The 14804-nt window shown below is 38.4% G+C and overlaps 1 protein-coding gene across 8 annotated transcripts in view; it reads left to right on the forward strand.

The window, feature by feature from the left end:
• LOC128684165 (TBC1 domain family member 31) overlaps nucleotides 1-14804 on the forward strand; it is a 132138-nt gene that overhangs the window by 37053 nt on the left and 80281 nt on the right. For 7 of the 8 annotated variants that reach the window (XM_070094980.1, XM_053770291.2, XM_070094982.1 and 4 more), the window contains exons 4-5: nucleotides 756-871; nucleotides 8995-9170. In XM_070094980.1, the coding sequence (XP_069951081.1) occupies nucleotides 756-871; nucleotides 8995-9170 (292 nt within the window). The remainder of the gene's footprint in view (nucleotides 1-755; nucleotides 872-8994; nucleotides 9171-14804) is intronic. The other variant, XM_053770297.2, reaches the window with a different exon arrangement.

Here is a 14804-nt window from a genome sequence, read left to right on the forward strand (position 1 = left end):
CCATGTTATTTGCTCTAGCTGGCGCTCAGTTGAACTGGTGCTCCCACAAGGTACTAAGTGGTCCCAGATTTTTTAGTACTGCTCACACCAAGTGTTAAGACCCATTCTATACTGACCAGGCATCTCAGGCCAGTCATGCTAAATTTGGAGGCGAGAAAAATAAAATGTTGATCTACATTTGGACAGTTAAGGGGTTAATACAGCTGTCATGGTCTTGAGACAACCATGGCAAAAAGCAAGAGACATCTGTAGGAAGCTAGTATGATCCTTTGATCTGTGAGTCTCAGCAATTCAAAAGTCTTATTTTAGTATTCTGTATTCAAAAATACATACCAGTAAAAATTACAATCCTCCCAGAAAATACTGTACAACATGAAATTAATATTATCTTATGTGTTTACACTGTTAAAATAATTACAGTTGTACTATACTACTACTTTTTGTACTATATAAATAACAGAGGTATGTCGCTATACATTTTGGCACCTCTAACATGTATAGTTTCTAAAGTACATTACCTTCTTTTGAATCATCTTAATTATATTTAATATTCTTGATAAGTTAATTGTACAGTAATGTGCAGGAACATTTACAAATCTCTTTTTATTATTTGATCCCAATATTTACTAGAAATTTCTTATGTAAAAATATATAGGATATTCATTTGTAAAATCTGTAGCTTCATCATTATTTAATTATACATTTTCTCCCATTCATTTGGTTTGTTCACTACATTAATGAATTAAAATTTCCAGATTCTATTTGCTGAAAAGATTGATTGAACCATGCACAGCTTTGTTATTCCACCCTTACCAAGAGAACACCCTCTTTCTTGCTACAGCTTCATGTAAAGTGTATAGTATTAATGTAGGTAAGTGCTACTGGCAAAACCTTACACTTTTTTTTAAATGATTGAGACCTTTTACAGAGTCGTAAAGAAATCTTAAGAATCATTATGATTATTATGCTGAAGAGAATCCCAGCAGGGGGTCGAAATACAGTGGAACCCTGAGTTTTGGCCGCCCTGAGTTTCAACCGCTTTTTTCCACTAAATTTTGTCCCAAGTTTTGGCCGTTTCCCCATATTTCAGCCAGCGTACCAGACCTGTCTGCCTGCCTGCACCTGTGCGCCTCCCCGCGCAAGCATTGTGAACCAGTCTAGCTTTGTTTATCCTTGAGTGAACATTACCCTGTGCGCTTATCCAAACATTTCACAATAAATTCATTGTGTTTAGTGCTTGTTTATTGATTGTGACTGTGAAATAAGCCACCATGGGCCCAAAGAAACTTCATAATGCAGCACACAGTGCATAATGAGGAAAAAAAAACTCCGACCGTTTTTTTTTTTTTTTAATTAAAATGCCGAATTTGTGGTCTATTTTCGTATAGTATTTATGGTTGTGCTCTTGTTTTCTTGGTCTCATTTGATAGAATGGAAAACATATTACAGAAATAGAGGTGATTTTGATTGGTTTTACTATGAAAAAACCTTGAAATGGAGCTCAAAGTAGTTGAAATGTTTGATTTTTGCCGATGTTCAAAAGTAAACAAATGTCATTTTCCAATAAATGTCCAAGTAGCCATTCTAATACACAGTCATGAATGGGTTGACATTATTTATTCAATTATTACAGTATTGCAGTAGTGTACATAACAGTAAATCTTCTATTTTTTTGTTTGAATAAAATTTCAAAATAGAAAGCAAGAGTAATACCAGAGGGGCCTGGAGACATGACTGATGAACAAAGAAAATGTTATTTTAGAGCCAGGAATGTCTGCATTGTTCATTCTGGACCCTATTTTGAAATTGTCATATTTTTTAATTTTGGTGAAATTGGCCAAATTGCACATTTCTGACCACGTTATTGGGTAGTTGAAATTGGTAAATGGGCAATTTCTTGTACTAAATCGATAGAAAAAATGGAGTTCTAAAGAAATAGCTATGAGTTTGATCAACTGGAACAATGGAATTAGCCGAAAATAGGGCTCAAAGTGGGCGAAATTGCCGATTCGTAAATGTCGCCAAGGTTGCTAACTTTGAGAGAGTGTATCCGTCAGTTTTCCATCAAATTTTGTTCTTTTGGTGTCATTACAATCGGGAAAAGATTCTCTATCATTTCATTTTTTTTTTTTTTTTTTAATTTTGTGGCACCAGGAGACACCTCAGGATTTGGGGTTGCAACAGTCAAGGGGTTAAGAAATGTATTTTTTGTGAATATTTTTGTGGGTCTGGAATGGATTAATTGTATTTACATTATTTCTTATGGATGGATAATGGGAACCTTCAAAACTAGGGAGGCCAAGCCCATGATGACACTCTTCAGGTCACTTGTTCTATCTAGGCTGGAATATTGCTGCACACTAACAGCACCTTTCAAGGCAGGTGAAATTGCTGACCTAGAAAATGTACAGAGAACCTTCACGGCGCGCATAACGGAGATAAAACACCTCAATTACTGGGAGCGCTTGAGGTTCCTAAACCTGTATTCCCTGGAACGCAGGCGGGAGAGATACATGATTATATACACCTGGAAAATCCTAGAGGGACTAGTACCGAACTTGCACACGAAAATCACTCACTACGAAATCAAAAGACTTGGCAGACGATGCAACATCCCCCCAATGAAAAGCAGGGGTGCCACTAGCATGTTAAGAGACCATACAATAAGTGTCAGGGGCCCGAGACTGTTCAACTGCCTCCCAGCATACATAAGAGGAATTACCAACAGACCCCTGGCAGTCTTCAAGCTGGCACTGGACGAGCACCTAAAGTCGGTTTCTGACCAGCCGGGCTGTGGCTCGTACGTTGGTTTGCGTGCAGCCAGCAGTAACAGCCTGGTTGATCAGGCTCTGATCCACCAGGAGGCCTGGTCACATACCGGGCCGCGGGGGCGTTGACCCCCGGAACTCTCTCCAGGTAAACTCCAGGACTTTTGGCTGTTTCAAGTTTAGCCCTAGCTCCTGGAACGGATTATGACCGAAGCTCGCGGTTCCACTGTATACAGAGTTCCTATAGTTCTGTTTCTGAGTTTTTGTCTCTGTGAATTATTATTGAGCATTACACTTTGTTTACGATGAGCACAGAGTTAAGTTTATAAAAGACACTTGAGTAAAAACCATGTCATATTTGTTAGAAAATATTTCAGTCCTGGGACCTTGATCACTTCTGATCATAAATATGTACATGTGTCTTTTTGAAACCATATGTCAGTATCACTTACCAAGGTTCATACAACAAAATTAGGTGACTGCTACGTTGAGAATGGTATGCTGTGTATGGCGCTGTATGACCCTAATGGGTTTAGTGCTTTGTTCTAATTTTAATAATAATAATAATGAGGTTGTGGCAGAAGGAATCTAGATGCTGTATGTGCACACTTGTTGGTGACAATTGCAAATTCAGTCTTGTTCTTGCTAATCTTGGATGCTAAAAAAAAAAAAAGGAAAAAAAATTGTTTTTACACAGTGTTCACTGTTAGTTAAGTGATAGATGATAGGTTCTCTTTAAAAGGAATTATAGTTAAGATTCATATATAATTAGATATAGCAATTTAGAATTACAAGTCGGCCATCACTAATCCGGCAATCAGTTATCCAGTTCCATCAGTAATCTGGCACTAATTTCGGCTAGCATAATTTCAAATTTCATCATTATACTGACTCAAATTTCATCATTATACTGACTCAGAAATTGTGCAGATGGTTGTAAATCCACAGCAGCAAGTCAGTGGAGGAGAAGGCAGTGATGAAAATGAGGAAGATGTAACAGAAAGTCTCTATTGATAGATTAATTAAGTGTATTCTAACCTAACCACTCTGTAATCTGGCAAACTCACTAATCTGGCACACTACAGGTCCCAATGATGCCGGATTAGTGATGGCCGACCTGTATTGCAATTAATAAAATTATTTATTTATTAACACGTTGGCTGATTCCCACCAAGGCAGGGTGGCCCAAAAAAGAAAAACTTGCATCATCATTCACTCCATCACTGTCTTGCCAGAGGGGTGCTTTACACTACAGTTATAAAACTGCAGCATTAACACCCCTCCTTCAGAGTGCAGATACTGTACTTCCCATCTCCAGGACTCAAGTCTGGCCTGCCAGTTTCCCTGAATCCCTTCATAAATGTTACTTTGCTCACTCTCCAACAGCACGTCAAGTATTAAAACCCATTTGTCTCCATTCACTCCTATCAAATACACTCACGCATGCTTTCTGGAAGTCCAAGCCCCTCGCACACAAAACCTCCTTTACCCCCTCCCTCCAACCTTTCCTAGACCAACCCCTACCCTGCCTTCCCTCCACTACAGATTTATACACTCTTGAAGTCATTCTGTTTTGTTCCATTCTCTCTACATGTCCGAACCTCCTCAACAACCCTTCCTCAGCCCTCTGGACAACAGTTTTGGCAATCCCGTACCTCCTCCTAACTTCCAAACTATGAATTCTCTGCATTGCCCTCAGACATAACATCTCCACTGCCTTCAGCCTTCTCCTCACTGCAACATTCATCACCTATGCTTCACACCCATATAAGAGCATTGGTAAAACTATACTCTCATACATTCCCCTCTTTGCTTCCAAGGACAAAGTTCTTTGTCTCCACAGACTCCCCTCATCAATTCTATGATTCACCTCATCTTTCATAGACCCATCTGCTGACATGTCCACTCCCAAATATCCTCCATACTCTCTCCCTCCAATCTGATGTCCACTCTTTCATCAGTGAGCATATAACAACCAACAAGATTAAAAAACATTGCATTCATAACTTGTAATGCTGTTGTATTTGGGTTTAATCTTAGGACCAGATATGACTGATTTTGTGTCATTCATTATAATAAGTATTTATTCAGTGGACCCTTGGGTAACGATACCATCGGATAGCGATAAAATCGGATATTGATGCGTCTTTGCGTAAAAATATTGGCTCGGCCAATGATGAAAAACTCGGTTAGGGACATTCGTCCTGAACACGTCCGCACGGCCTGGCCCGCCCGCGGCTGCCCAGCCACTATGTACACCCAGTGTGCCATTGTTTACAAGCAAGGGCAGACGGTTCCACGCATACATTCAATACATTTTGTATTATTCCATTGTGTTTAGTGCTTGTAACTGCTAAATAAGCCACCATGGGCCCAATGAAAGCTTCTAGTGCCAACCTTGTGGTAAAAAGGGTGAGAAATACTATCGAACTGAAGAAAGAGATAATCGCAAAGTATGAAAGTGGAGTGCGTGCCTCTGAGCTGGCCTGGTTGTATAACAAACCCCAATCAACCATCGCTACTATCTTGGCCAACAGAAAGGCAATCAAGGAAGCTGTTGTTGCGAAAGGTGCAAGTATGCTTACAAAACAGAGATCGCAAATACTCGAAGATGTGGAGAGACTGTTATTGGTGTCAATCAACGACAAACAATTATCAGGAGATAGTGTTTCATAGTCAATCATATGTGAAAAGGCAAGGCAGTTGCATGCGGATCTCATTAAAAAGATGCCTGGAACTAGAGGTGATGTTAGTGAATTTAAGGCCAGCAAAGGTTGGTTTGAGAGATTTAAGAATCATAGTGGCATACACAGTGTGATAAGGCATGGTGAGGCTGCCAGTTCTGACCAAAAAGCAGCAGAAAAATATGTGCAGGACTTTAAGGGGTACATAGAGGCTGAAAAATTAAAGCCCCAACAAGTGTTCAGTTGTGACGAAACAGACCAGCTTTGGAAGAAAATGCCAAACAGGACCTACATTACTTAGGAGAAAAAGGCACTCCCAGGACACAAGCCTATGAAAGACAGGCTAATTCTCATGTTTTGGAAAGATCACTTCAGTATCCTCAGTTGCATAAACCTTATAGGTAATGCTTGGGAGGGAGTGACTTGCAGGATTTTGAACTATGCTTGAAGGAAATTGTGGCCAGAATGTGTACAAGAGAGGGATTTTGAAGGGTTTGGGGGCTAACCCTGAGGAGCCTATACCAGTTGTGGAATCTATTGTGTCATTGGGGAAGTCCATAGGGTTGGAGGTAAGTGGTGAGGATGTGGAAGAGTTGGTGAAGGACGATTATGAAGAGCTAACCACTGATGAGCTGCAAGAGCATCTGCAACAGCAAGAGACCACAGCTGAGGAAATTGCTTCAGAGGAGAGAGAGAGATGGAGGAAGTTGCCTTCTTCAATGATTAAGGACATTTGTACAATGTGGACAGAGGTGCAAGCCTTTATGGATGAACATCACCCTGACACAGCTATTACAAGCTGTGCTGGTGACTTTTACATTGACAGTGTTGTGTCCCATTTTAGGGAAATCTTAAAGGAACACCAGAAACAGAGCTCTATGGACAGATTTTTGGTGCGGCAGAGGTCCAGTGACTGTCAAGTTGTTCCCAGTGGCATTAAAAAACAAAGAAGGGAAGTAACCCCAGAAAAGGACTTGCTACCTGAAGTCCTTATGGAAGGGGGTTCCCCTTCCAAACAATAATAGGGCACCTCTATCATCTCCCCTCCTCCCATCTCATCACTCATCAGTAAATCTTCAATAAAGGTAAGTGTCATTTATTCTTCATGTTTTTATTCTTCATGTATTTATTCTTCATGTATTTATTCTTATTCTTTTTAGTAATCTTTACAGGAAAAGGGGTTACTAGCCCATTGTTCCCGGCATTTTAGTTGACTTTTACAACACGCATGGCTTACGGAGGAAAGATTCTTATTCCACTTCCCCATGGATATAAAAGGAAAATTAATAAGACCAAGAACTATTAAGATAAAATCAAAGAAAACTCAGATGAGTGTGTATAAATAAATGTGTACATGTATGTGTAGTGTGACCTAAGTGTAAGTAGAAGTAGCAAGACATGCCTGTAATCTTGCATATTTATGAGACAGACAAAAGACATCAGCAATCCTACCATCATGTAAAACAATCACAGGCTTCGTTTTACACTCACTTGGCAGGACGGTAGTACCTCCCTGGGTGGTTGCTGTCTACCAACCTACTATATATTTATAGATGGGGTTGTAAAGGAAGTAAATGCTAGGGTGTTTGGGAGAGGGGTGGGATTAAATTATGGGGAATCAAATTCAAAATGGGAATTGACACAGTTACTTTTTGCTGATGATACTGTGCTTATGGGAGATTCTAAAGAAAAATTGCAAAGGTTAGTGGATGAGTTTGGGAATGTGTGTAAAGGTAGAAAGTTGAAAGTGAACATAGAAAAGAGTAAGGTGATGAGGGTGTCAAATGATTTAGATAAAGAAAAATTGGATATCAAATTGGGGAGGAGGAGTATGGAAGAAGTGAATGTTTTCAGATACTTGGGAGTTGACGTGTCGGCGGATGGATTTATGAAGGATGAGGTTAATCATAGAATTGATGAGGGAAAAAAGGTGAGTGGTGCGTTGAGGTATATGTGGAGTCAAAAAACGTTATCTATGGAGGCAAAGAAGGGAATGTATGAAAGTATAGTAGTACCAACACTCTTATATGGGTGTGAAGCTTGGGTGGTAAATGCAGCAGCGAGGAGACGGTTGGAGGCAGCGGAGATGTCCTGTTTAAGGGCAATGTGTGGTGTAAATATTATGCAGAAAATTCGGAGTGTGGAAATTAGGAGAAGGTGTGGAGTTAATAAAAGTATTAGTCAGAGGGCAGAAGAGGGGTTGTTGAGGTGGTTTGGTCATTTAGAGAGAATGGATCACAGTAGAATGACATGGAAAGCATATAAATCTATAGGGGAAGGAAGGCGGGGTAGGGGTCGTCCTCGAAAGGGTTGGAGAGAGGGGGTAAAGGAGGTTTTGTGGGTAAGGGGCTTGGACTTCCAGCAAGCGTGCGTGAGCGTGTTAGATAGGAGTGAATGGAGACGAATGGTACTTGGGACCTGACGATCTGTTGGAGTGTGAGCAGGGTAATATTTAGTGAAGGGATTCAGGGAAACCGGTTATTTTCATATAGTCGGACTTGAGTCCTGGAAATGGGAAGTACAATGCCTGCACTTTAAAGGAGGGGTTTGGGATATTGGCAGTTTGGAGGGATATGTTGTGTATCTTTATATGTTTATGCTTCTAGACTGTTGTATTCTGAGCACCTCTGCAAAAACAGTGATAATGTGCGAGTGTGGTGAAAGTGTTGAATGATGATGAAAGTATTTTCTTTTTGGGGATTTTCTTTCTTTTTTGGGTCACCCTGCCTCGGTGGGAGACGGCCGACTTGTTGAAAAAAAAAAAAAAAAAAAAAAAAAAAAACTATTTATTCTTCATGTCTCAGTGTTTTCTGTGTAGGAAAAATGTATATTTCATGTGAAAAAAAATTACTTTTAATACTTTTGGGTGTCTGGAATAGATTAATTGGATTTCCATTATTTCTTATAGGAAAAATTAATTCAGCTAACGATAAAATCGGTGAAGGACAAGCTCTCTGGAACGGATTAAAATCGTTACCCGATTGTCCACTGTAGTACTAATCACTTTTTAGTAGAATTTATAAGGATATGTTTATTTACATTTTCTCTTCTTTTTCGTATTTCTTGATATACAGCCATTGTAAAGTCTTTTGACAAAGTACCCTGTGAAATACAGGCTCTCCTCACTTAATGACAGAGTTCCGTTCCTAAGACCACTGCGGTAAACGAATTCATTGTTAAACAAGAAGCATACTATACTGGTAGTGGGTTTGTGTCAACCATCTTTGATATTGTTTTAATGTCATCTTTGCACCATTTATAACATTTTTAGTATAGTATTTGTAAATGTTTATACAGTAGTGTACTGTATATTGTAATAAACAGAATAGAGGAAATCAGCTCTAATATACATTGCTTAGGTATGCATATTGGTCAGAGAGCCTGTCATAAATTCGAGTCGTCAGTAAATGAGTACGTCACTAAGTGAGGAGGGGCTGTAGTCTCACTTGGGAGGTTAGATACACATGTATGACAAAACCATACCAGTGTATCAAATGCTTTTATATTATAATATACATATACATGTACAGTATTTTCAACAGATGATGATTCTGTGATTGTAATGGAAGGCCATACACTCCCTGTTGAGAGAATTCAGTCAGGGCTGCGCTCCCCCCTGGTTGTAACCCATAATGATAGGGAGGTGCTACTATGGTCATGGCCATCAGTTGTCCTCACTAGCAAGATGCGGCACGATGACAGACTTAAAGTAATTTGGGTAAGATTTGATAATTATCTTTTATTTCTGTACAGTGTTTTTCTTGTTACAGTAAATGTAGCATCATCCAGACTTAAAAGACAATACAGTGGAACCTCGGCTTACGAGTTTAATCCATTCTGTGACCTTGCTCGTATCCCAATCCGCTAGTATGTTGAGTCAGTTTTCCTCATTTAATTTAATTGAAATGCCATTAATCCATTCCAGCGGAATTCCTGCTCACTTTGTGTACATAAAATGAGGTAAATATGAGTTTTTGTGATTAACTGACTTAATGAATGACTGAATGACTTATTGACATGACTGAATGACTTGACTGAATGATTTACTCACATGACTGAATGACTTACTGACTTGACTGAATGACTTACTGACATGACTGACTGACTTGACTGACTTACTAACTACTTACTGACTTAACTGACTGACTAACTGACTTGACTGACTGACTTACTTGACTGACAGACTTACTGACTTAACTGACTGGCTTACTGACTTGACTGACTGACTGAATGATGTGACTGGCTGAATGACTTGTCTGACTGTATGACTTAACTGACTGACTTACTGACTTGACTGACTGAATCACTTGACTGACTGAATGACTTAACTGACTGACTGAATGACTTTAAGTTAGACTTTTTCACTGAAGAGGACCCTGAAACGATGTCTAGAGCAGCTGATGCCTTACCATCAGCTGTATGATGTACTGCCGGGTAAAATAGAACAGAAATCCATTACATAATATATGCATGCTCCAGTACAACCATCAACTTCAGTACCAGAACCTCTACCATCCACCTCAGCCCAGTAGGGCCACAACATAACTCTCCACTCTCTTCACAATCATCCACAAACACCAGCACCCACAATTTAAGCTAAGAAATACTATTACTTCTGTTGCAGTTGTAGTCTTAAGCAGTAAAAACAACATAATACATCACAACAATGAACTACAATTATATATTCACTTTTATTTTTGTAAGATCTGGAGGTCTAAATAAAAGTTGTTTAAGGGGGAAGCTTGCACCCTGAATTTTTGCTCATATCCAGAAACAAAAAAATCAACAAAGTGACTGCTCCTATCCTGAAAAACTTGTATGATGGGGCACTCATAAGCTGAGGTTCCACTGTACTAGTACTTGGTGAATAACCACAATTTGCTAAGGGTTTGCAAAAGTATAAAATTACTATAAGCAGCTCAGTCAGTTTTTTCCATGCCTAACATTATAACTTATATACATATATATATATTAAAAAATACAATTAAATCATATTGTTGATAGTATTTTATTTATACAGGTCTGCCATCACAAATTCGGCATCATTAGGACCTGTGGTGTGCTGCATTACAGAGTGCTTAGGTTAGAATACACTTAATAAAATTAACCAACTTGGCTAAGAAAGATCATTGAACATCAGCAAAAATCGAACATTTCCGTTACTTTGAGCTCAATTTCAAGGTACTTTTCATCATGAAACCAATCAAAATCGTATCTATTTCTGTAATATATCTTCTATTCTATCAAATGAGACCAAAACAACAAGAGTACAACCATAAAAACCATATGAAAATATACTGCAAAGAGGCAGCTAATGGCTGAGAAGTGAACTCCATTATTTATTGTCTGATTTTTTTCATTTTTGGTGTATGTTAACCCTTTCAGGGTTTCAGATATACTAGTATGGCTTACTCACCAGGGTTTATGACGTACTAGTACGCCTAAATTCTAGCGCCCTCAAATCTAGTGAGAGAAAACTGGTAGGCCTACATAGGAAAGAATGGGTCTATGTGGTCAATGTGCACAGTATAAAAAAAACCCTGCAGCACACAGTGCATAATGAGAAAAAAAACTGACCGTGTTTTTGGATTAAAACAGCGACTTTGCACTGTATTTTCGTATGGTATTTATTGTTGTATTCTAGTTTTCCTAGTCTCATTTTATAGAATGGAAGACATATTACAGAAATTGAGATGGTTTTGACTGGTTTTACAATGAAAAGTACCTTGAAATTGAGCTCAAAGTAGCAGAAATGTTTGATTTTTACCGAAGTTCAAAAGTAAACAAATCATGCTAAGCATCCAATACACGTCAGCTGGTGAGTCTAATATTCTTTCACAAGTGCGCCAATATTATTTATACCATTTCTACACTAATGCAGTACTCTGCATAACAGTAAATCTATTTTTTTGTGAAAATAAAAATTCAAAGTGGAAAGCAAAAGAAATGTAAGAGGGGCCTGGGGATGTGACTAATGAACAGAGGAAATGTTATTTTAGTGCCAAGAATGTCTTTCTTGTTTATTCTGGACCCTATTTGAAAATTGGCATCTTTTGAAATTTGTGTGAAATTGGCAAAATTGCTAAATTCTGACCACTGTATTGGATAGTTGAAATTGGTAAATGGGTGGTTTCTTGTACTCATTCGATAGAAAAAATAGAGTTCTAGGGAAATTGTTATGATTTTTGTCGACTAGTACACTGGAATTGGCCGAAAATAGGGTTCAAAGTGGGCAAAATCACCGATGTGTAAACATCGTCGAGACTGCTAACTTCGTGAGAGCATAATTCCATAAGTTTTCCATCAAATTTCTTACTCTTGGTGTCATTATGGTCGGGAAAAAATTCTCTATCTTTTCATAAGTTTTTTTTTTTTTTTTTTTTTTGTTTTTTTTTTTTTTTCCTTTCTTTTTTTAATTTGGGCAACCCTGAGAACAAGTCTGGGAGAGGGCCTGGGGACCCTGAAAGGGTTAAGAAGCATCTTTCCATCATACATTGCCCAAGTTTCAATAAGATAGCCCAAGAAGCCACTGAGAAAAAAAAAAAATACCAAAAATCACATATGGCAAGCCCAAGCCAGGTACTGGAAATAAGTCACTTTGACTTTTTTGGGTTATCCTAGGTTCTCTATACATACGCTGCTGTGTATGATAATCTATGTAACTGTATTTGTGTGTACCTGAATAAACTAACTTCTATTCTGTCAACTGAGTACAAGAAACTGCCCATTCACCTATTTCAACTAACCAAGTAAGTGGTCAGAAATTGGCAATTTGGCCAGTGTTGCACAAATTTCAACAGATGCCAATTTCAAAATAGAGTCCAGATTAAACAGTGCAGACATTCCTGGCACTAAAATAACATTTTCTTTGTTCATTAGTCACAGCTCCAGGCCCCTCTTATATTACTCTTGCTTGCCATATGGAATTTTTATTTGCACAAAAAATAGAAGATTTACTGTTATGCACTACTGCATTATTGTAGTAAGTGTATAAATAATGTCACTACATTCATGTCTGCGTATTGGAATTTGGACTGGCAGGTGGAAACGTATTAAGATGGTGAGATGGTGACATCATTTGTTTACTCTTGAACATTGGCAAAAATCGAACATTTCCTCCACTTTCAGCTCAATTTCAAGGTACTTTTTGTCATGAAAGCAATCAAAATCATATCTTCCATTCTATCAAATGAGATCAAAAAACGAGAATACAACCATAAAAACCATGTGAAAATATACTGCTAAGGGGTGGCTAATGGCTGAGAAGTGAACTCCGTTACTTATGATCCGATTTCTTTCATTTTTGGTGTACGTTAAGAAGCGTCTTACCATCATGCATTGCCCAAGTTTTAATAAGATAGTCCAACAAACAACTGAGAGAAAAAAAATAATTATTATAATAATAATAATATGTGTAGAAAGAGGTTTGGTAATAAGTAATACGTATTTTATGATAAAGAGGGTAAATAAATATACTAGGTATGATATAGCACGTAATGAAAGTACGTAGTTTGTTAGATTATATATTGGTGGATAAAAGGTTGATGGGTAGGTTGAGGGGCAACTGATATATCGGATCATTATTTAGTTGTAGCTACAGTTAGAGTAAGAGGTAAATGGGACAAAAGGAAAATGACAACAAGTAAGAGAGAGATGAAAGTGTATAAACTAAGGGAGGAATAAGTTTGGGTGAGATATAAGCAACTATTGGCAGAAAGGAGGCTAGTGCAACTATGAGTATTGGGGGGGGTTGAAGAGGGTTGGAATACATAGTTTTAAAAAGGCAGCATTATAATGTGGGGCAGAAGTTTGTGGCTATAGGAGGGTGGGTGTAGGAGGAAAGGGGAGTGTTTGGTGGAATGAGGAATTGGTGGAAAAAGGTAGATTAAGAGAGCAGAGTATATGGAGAGTAAAAGAAAGGTGAAGAGAGTGGTGAGAGAGTGTAAAAGGAGAGCAGATGATAGAGTGGGAGAGGCACTGTCAAGAAATTTTGATGAAAATAAGAAAAAATTTTGGAGTGAGATAAACAAGTTAAGAAAGCCTAGGGAACAAATGGATTTGTCAATTAAAAACAGAGTAGGGGAGTTAGTAGATGGAGAAATGGCGGGAATATTTTGAGGAACTTTTAAATGTCGATGAAGTGAGGGAGGCGGTAATTTCATGCACTGGCCAGGGAGGTATACCATCTTTTAGGAGTGAAGAAGAGCAGGATGTGAGTGTGGGGGAGGTGCACGAAGCATTACGTAGAATGGAAGAGGGTAAAGCAGCTGGAACTGACAGGATAAGGTCAGAAATGTTAAATGCAGTGAGGATATAGTGTTGGAGTGGTTGGTATTTTGTTTAATAAATGTATGAAAGAGGGGAAGGTACCTAGGGATTGGCAGAGACCATGTATAGTTCCTTTATATAAAAGGAAGGGGGACAAAAGAGATTGTAAAAATTATAGAGGAATAAGTTTACTGGGTTCTCCATGGGGAAGTGGAACAGAATTCTTCCTCAGTAAGTAATGGGTGTTGTAAGATGCGACTAAAATGCCGGGAGCAAGGAGCTAGTAACCCCTTCTCTTGTATAAATTACTAAATTTAAAAAGAGAAACTTTTGTGTTTTCTTTTGGGCCACCCCGCCTCGGTGGGATACTGCCGGTGTGTTGAAAGAAGAAGTTTACTGAGTATACCAGGAAAAGTGTATCATAGGGTTATTATTGAAAGAATTAGAGGCAAGACAGAATGTAGGATTGTGGATGAGCAAGAAGGTTTTAGAGTGGGTAGGGGATGTGTAGATCAAGTGTTTACATTGAAGCATATATGAACAGTATTTAGATAAAGGTAGGGAAGTTTTCATTGCATATATGGATTTAGAAAAGGCATATGATAGAGTGGATAGGGGAGCAATGTGGTAGATGTTGCAAGTATATGGAATAGGTAGTAAGTTACTAAATGCTGTGAAGAGTTTTTATGAGGATAGTGAAGCTCAGGTTAGGGTGTGTAGAAGAGAGGGAGACTACTTCCCAGTAAAAGTAGGTCTTAGACAGGGATGTGTAATGTCACCATGGTTGTTTAATATATTTATAGATGGGTTGTAACAGAAGTAAATGCTAGGGTTTTTGGGAGAGGGGTGGGATTAAATTATGGGGAATCAAATACAAAATGGGAATTGACACACTTACTTTTTGCTGATGATACTGTGCTTATGGGAGATTCTAAAGAAAAATTGCAAAGGTTAGTGGACAAGTTTGGGAGTGTGTGTAAAGGTAGAAAGTTGAAAGTGAACATAGAAAAGAGTAAGGTGATGAGGGTATCAAATGATTTAGATAAAGAAAAATTGGATATCAAATTGGAGAGGAGGAGTATGG

The sequence above is a fragment of the Cherax quadricarinatus genome, chromosome 4, assembly GCF_038502225.1.
Source record: "Cherax quadricarinatus isolate ZL_2023a chromosome 4, ASM3850222v1, whole genome shotgun sequence".
NCBI lineage: Eukaryota > Metazoa > Arthropoda > Malacostraca > Decapoda > Parastacidae > Cherax > Cherax quadricarinatus.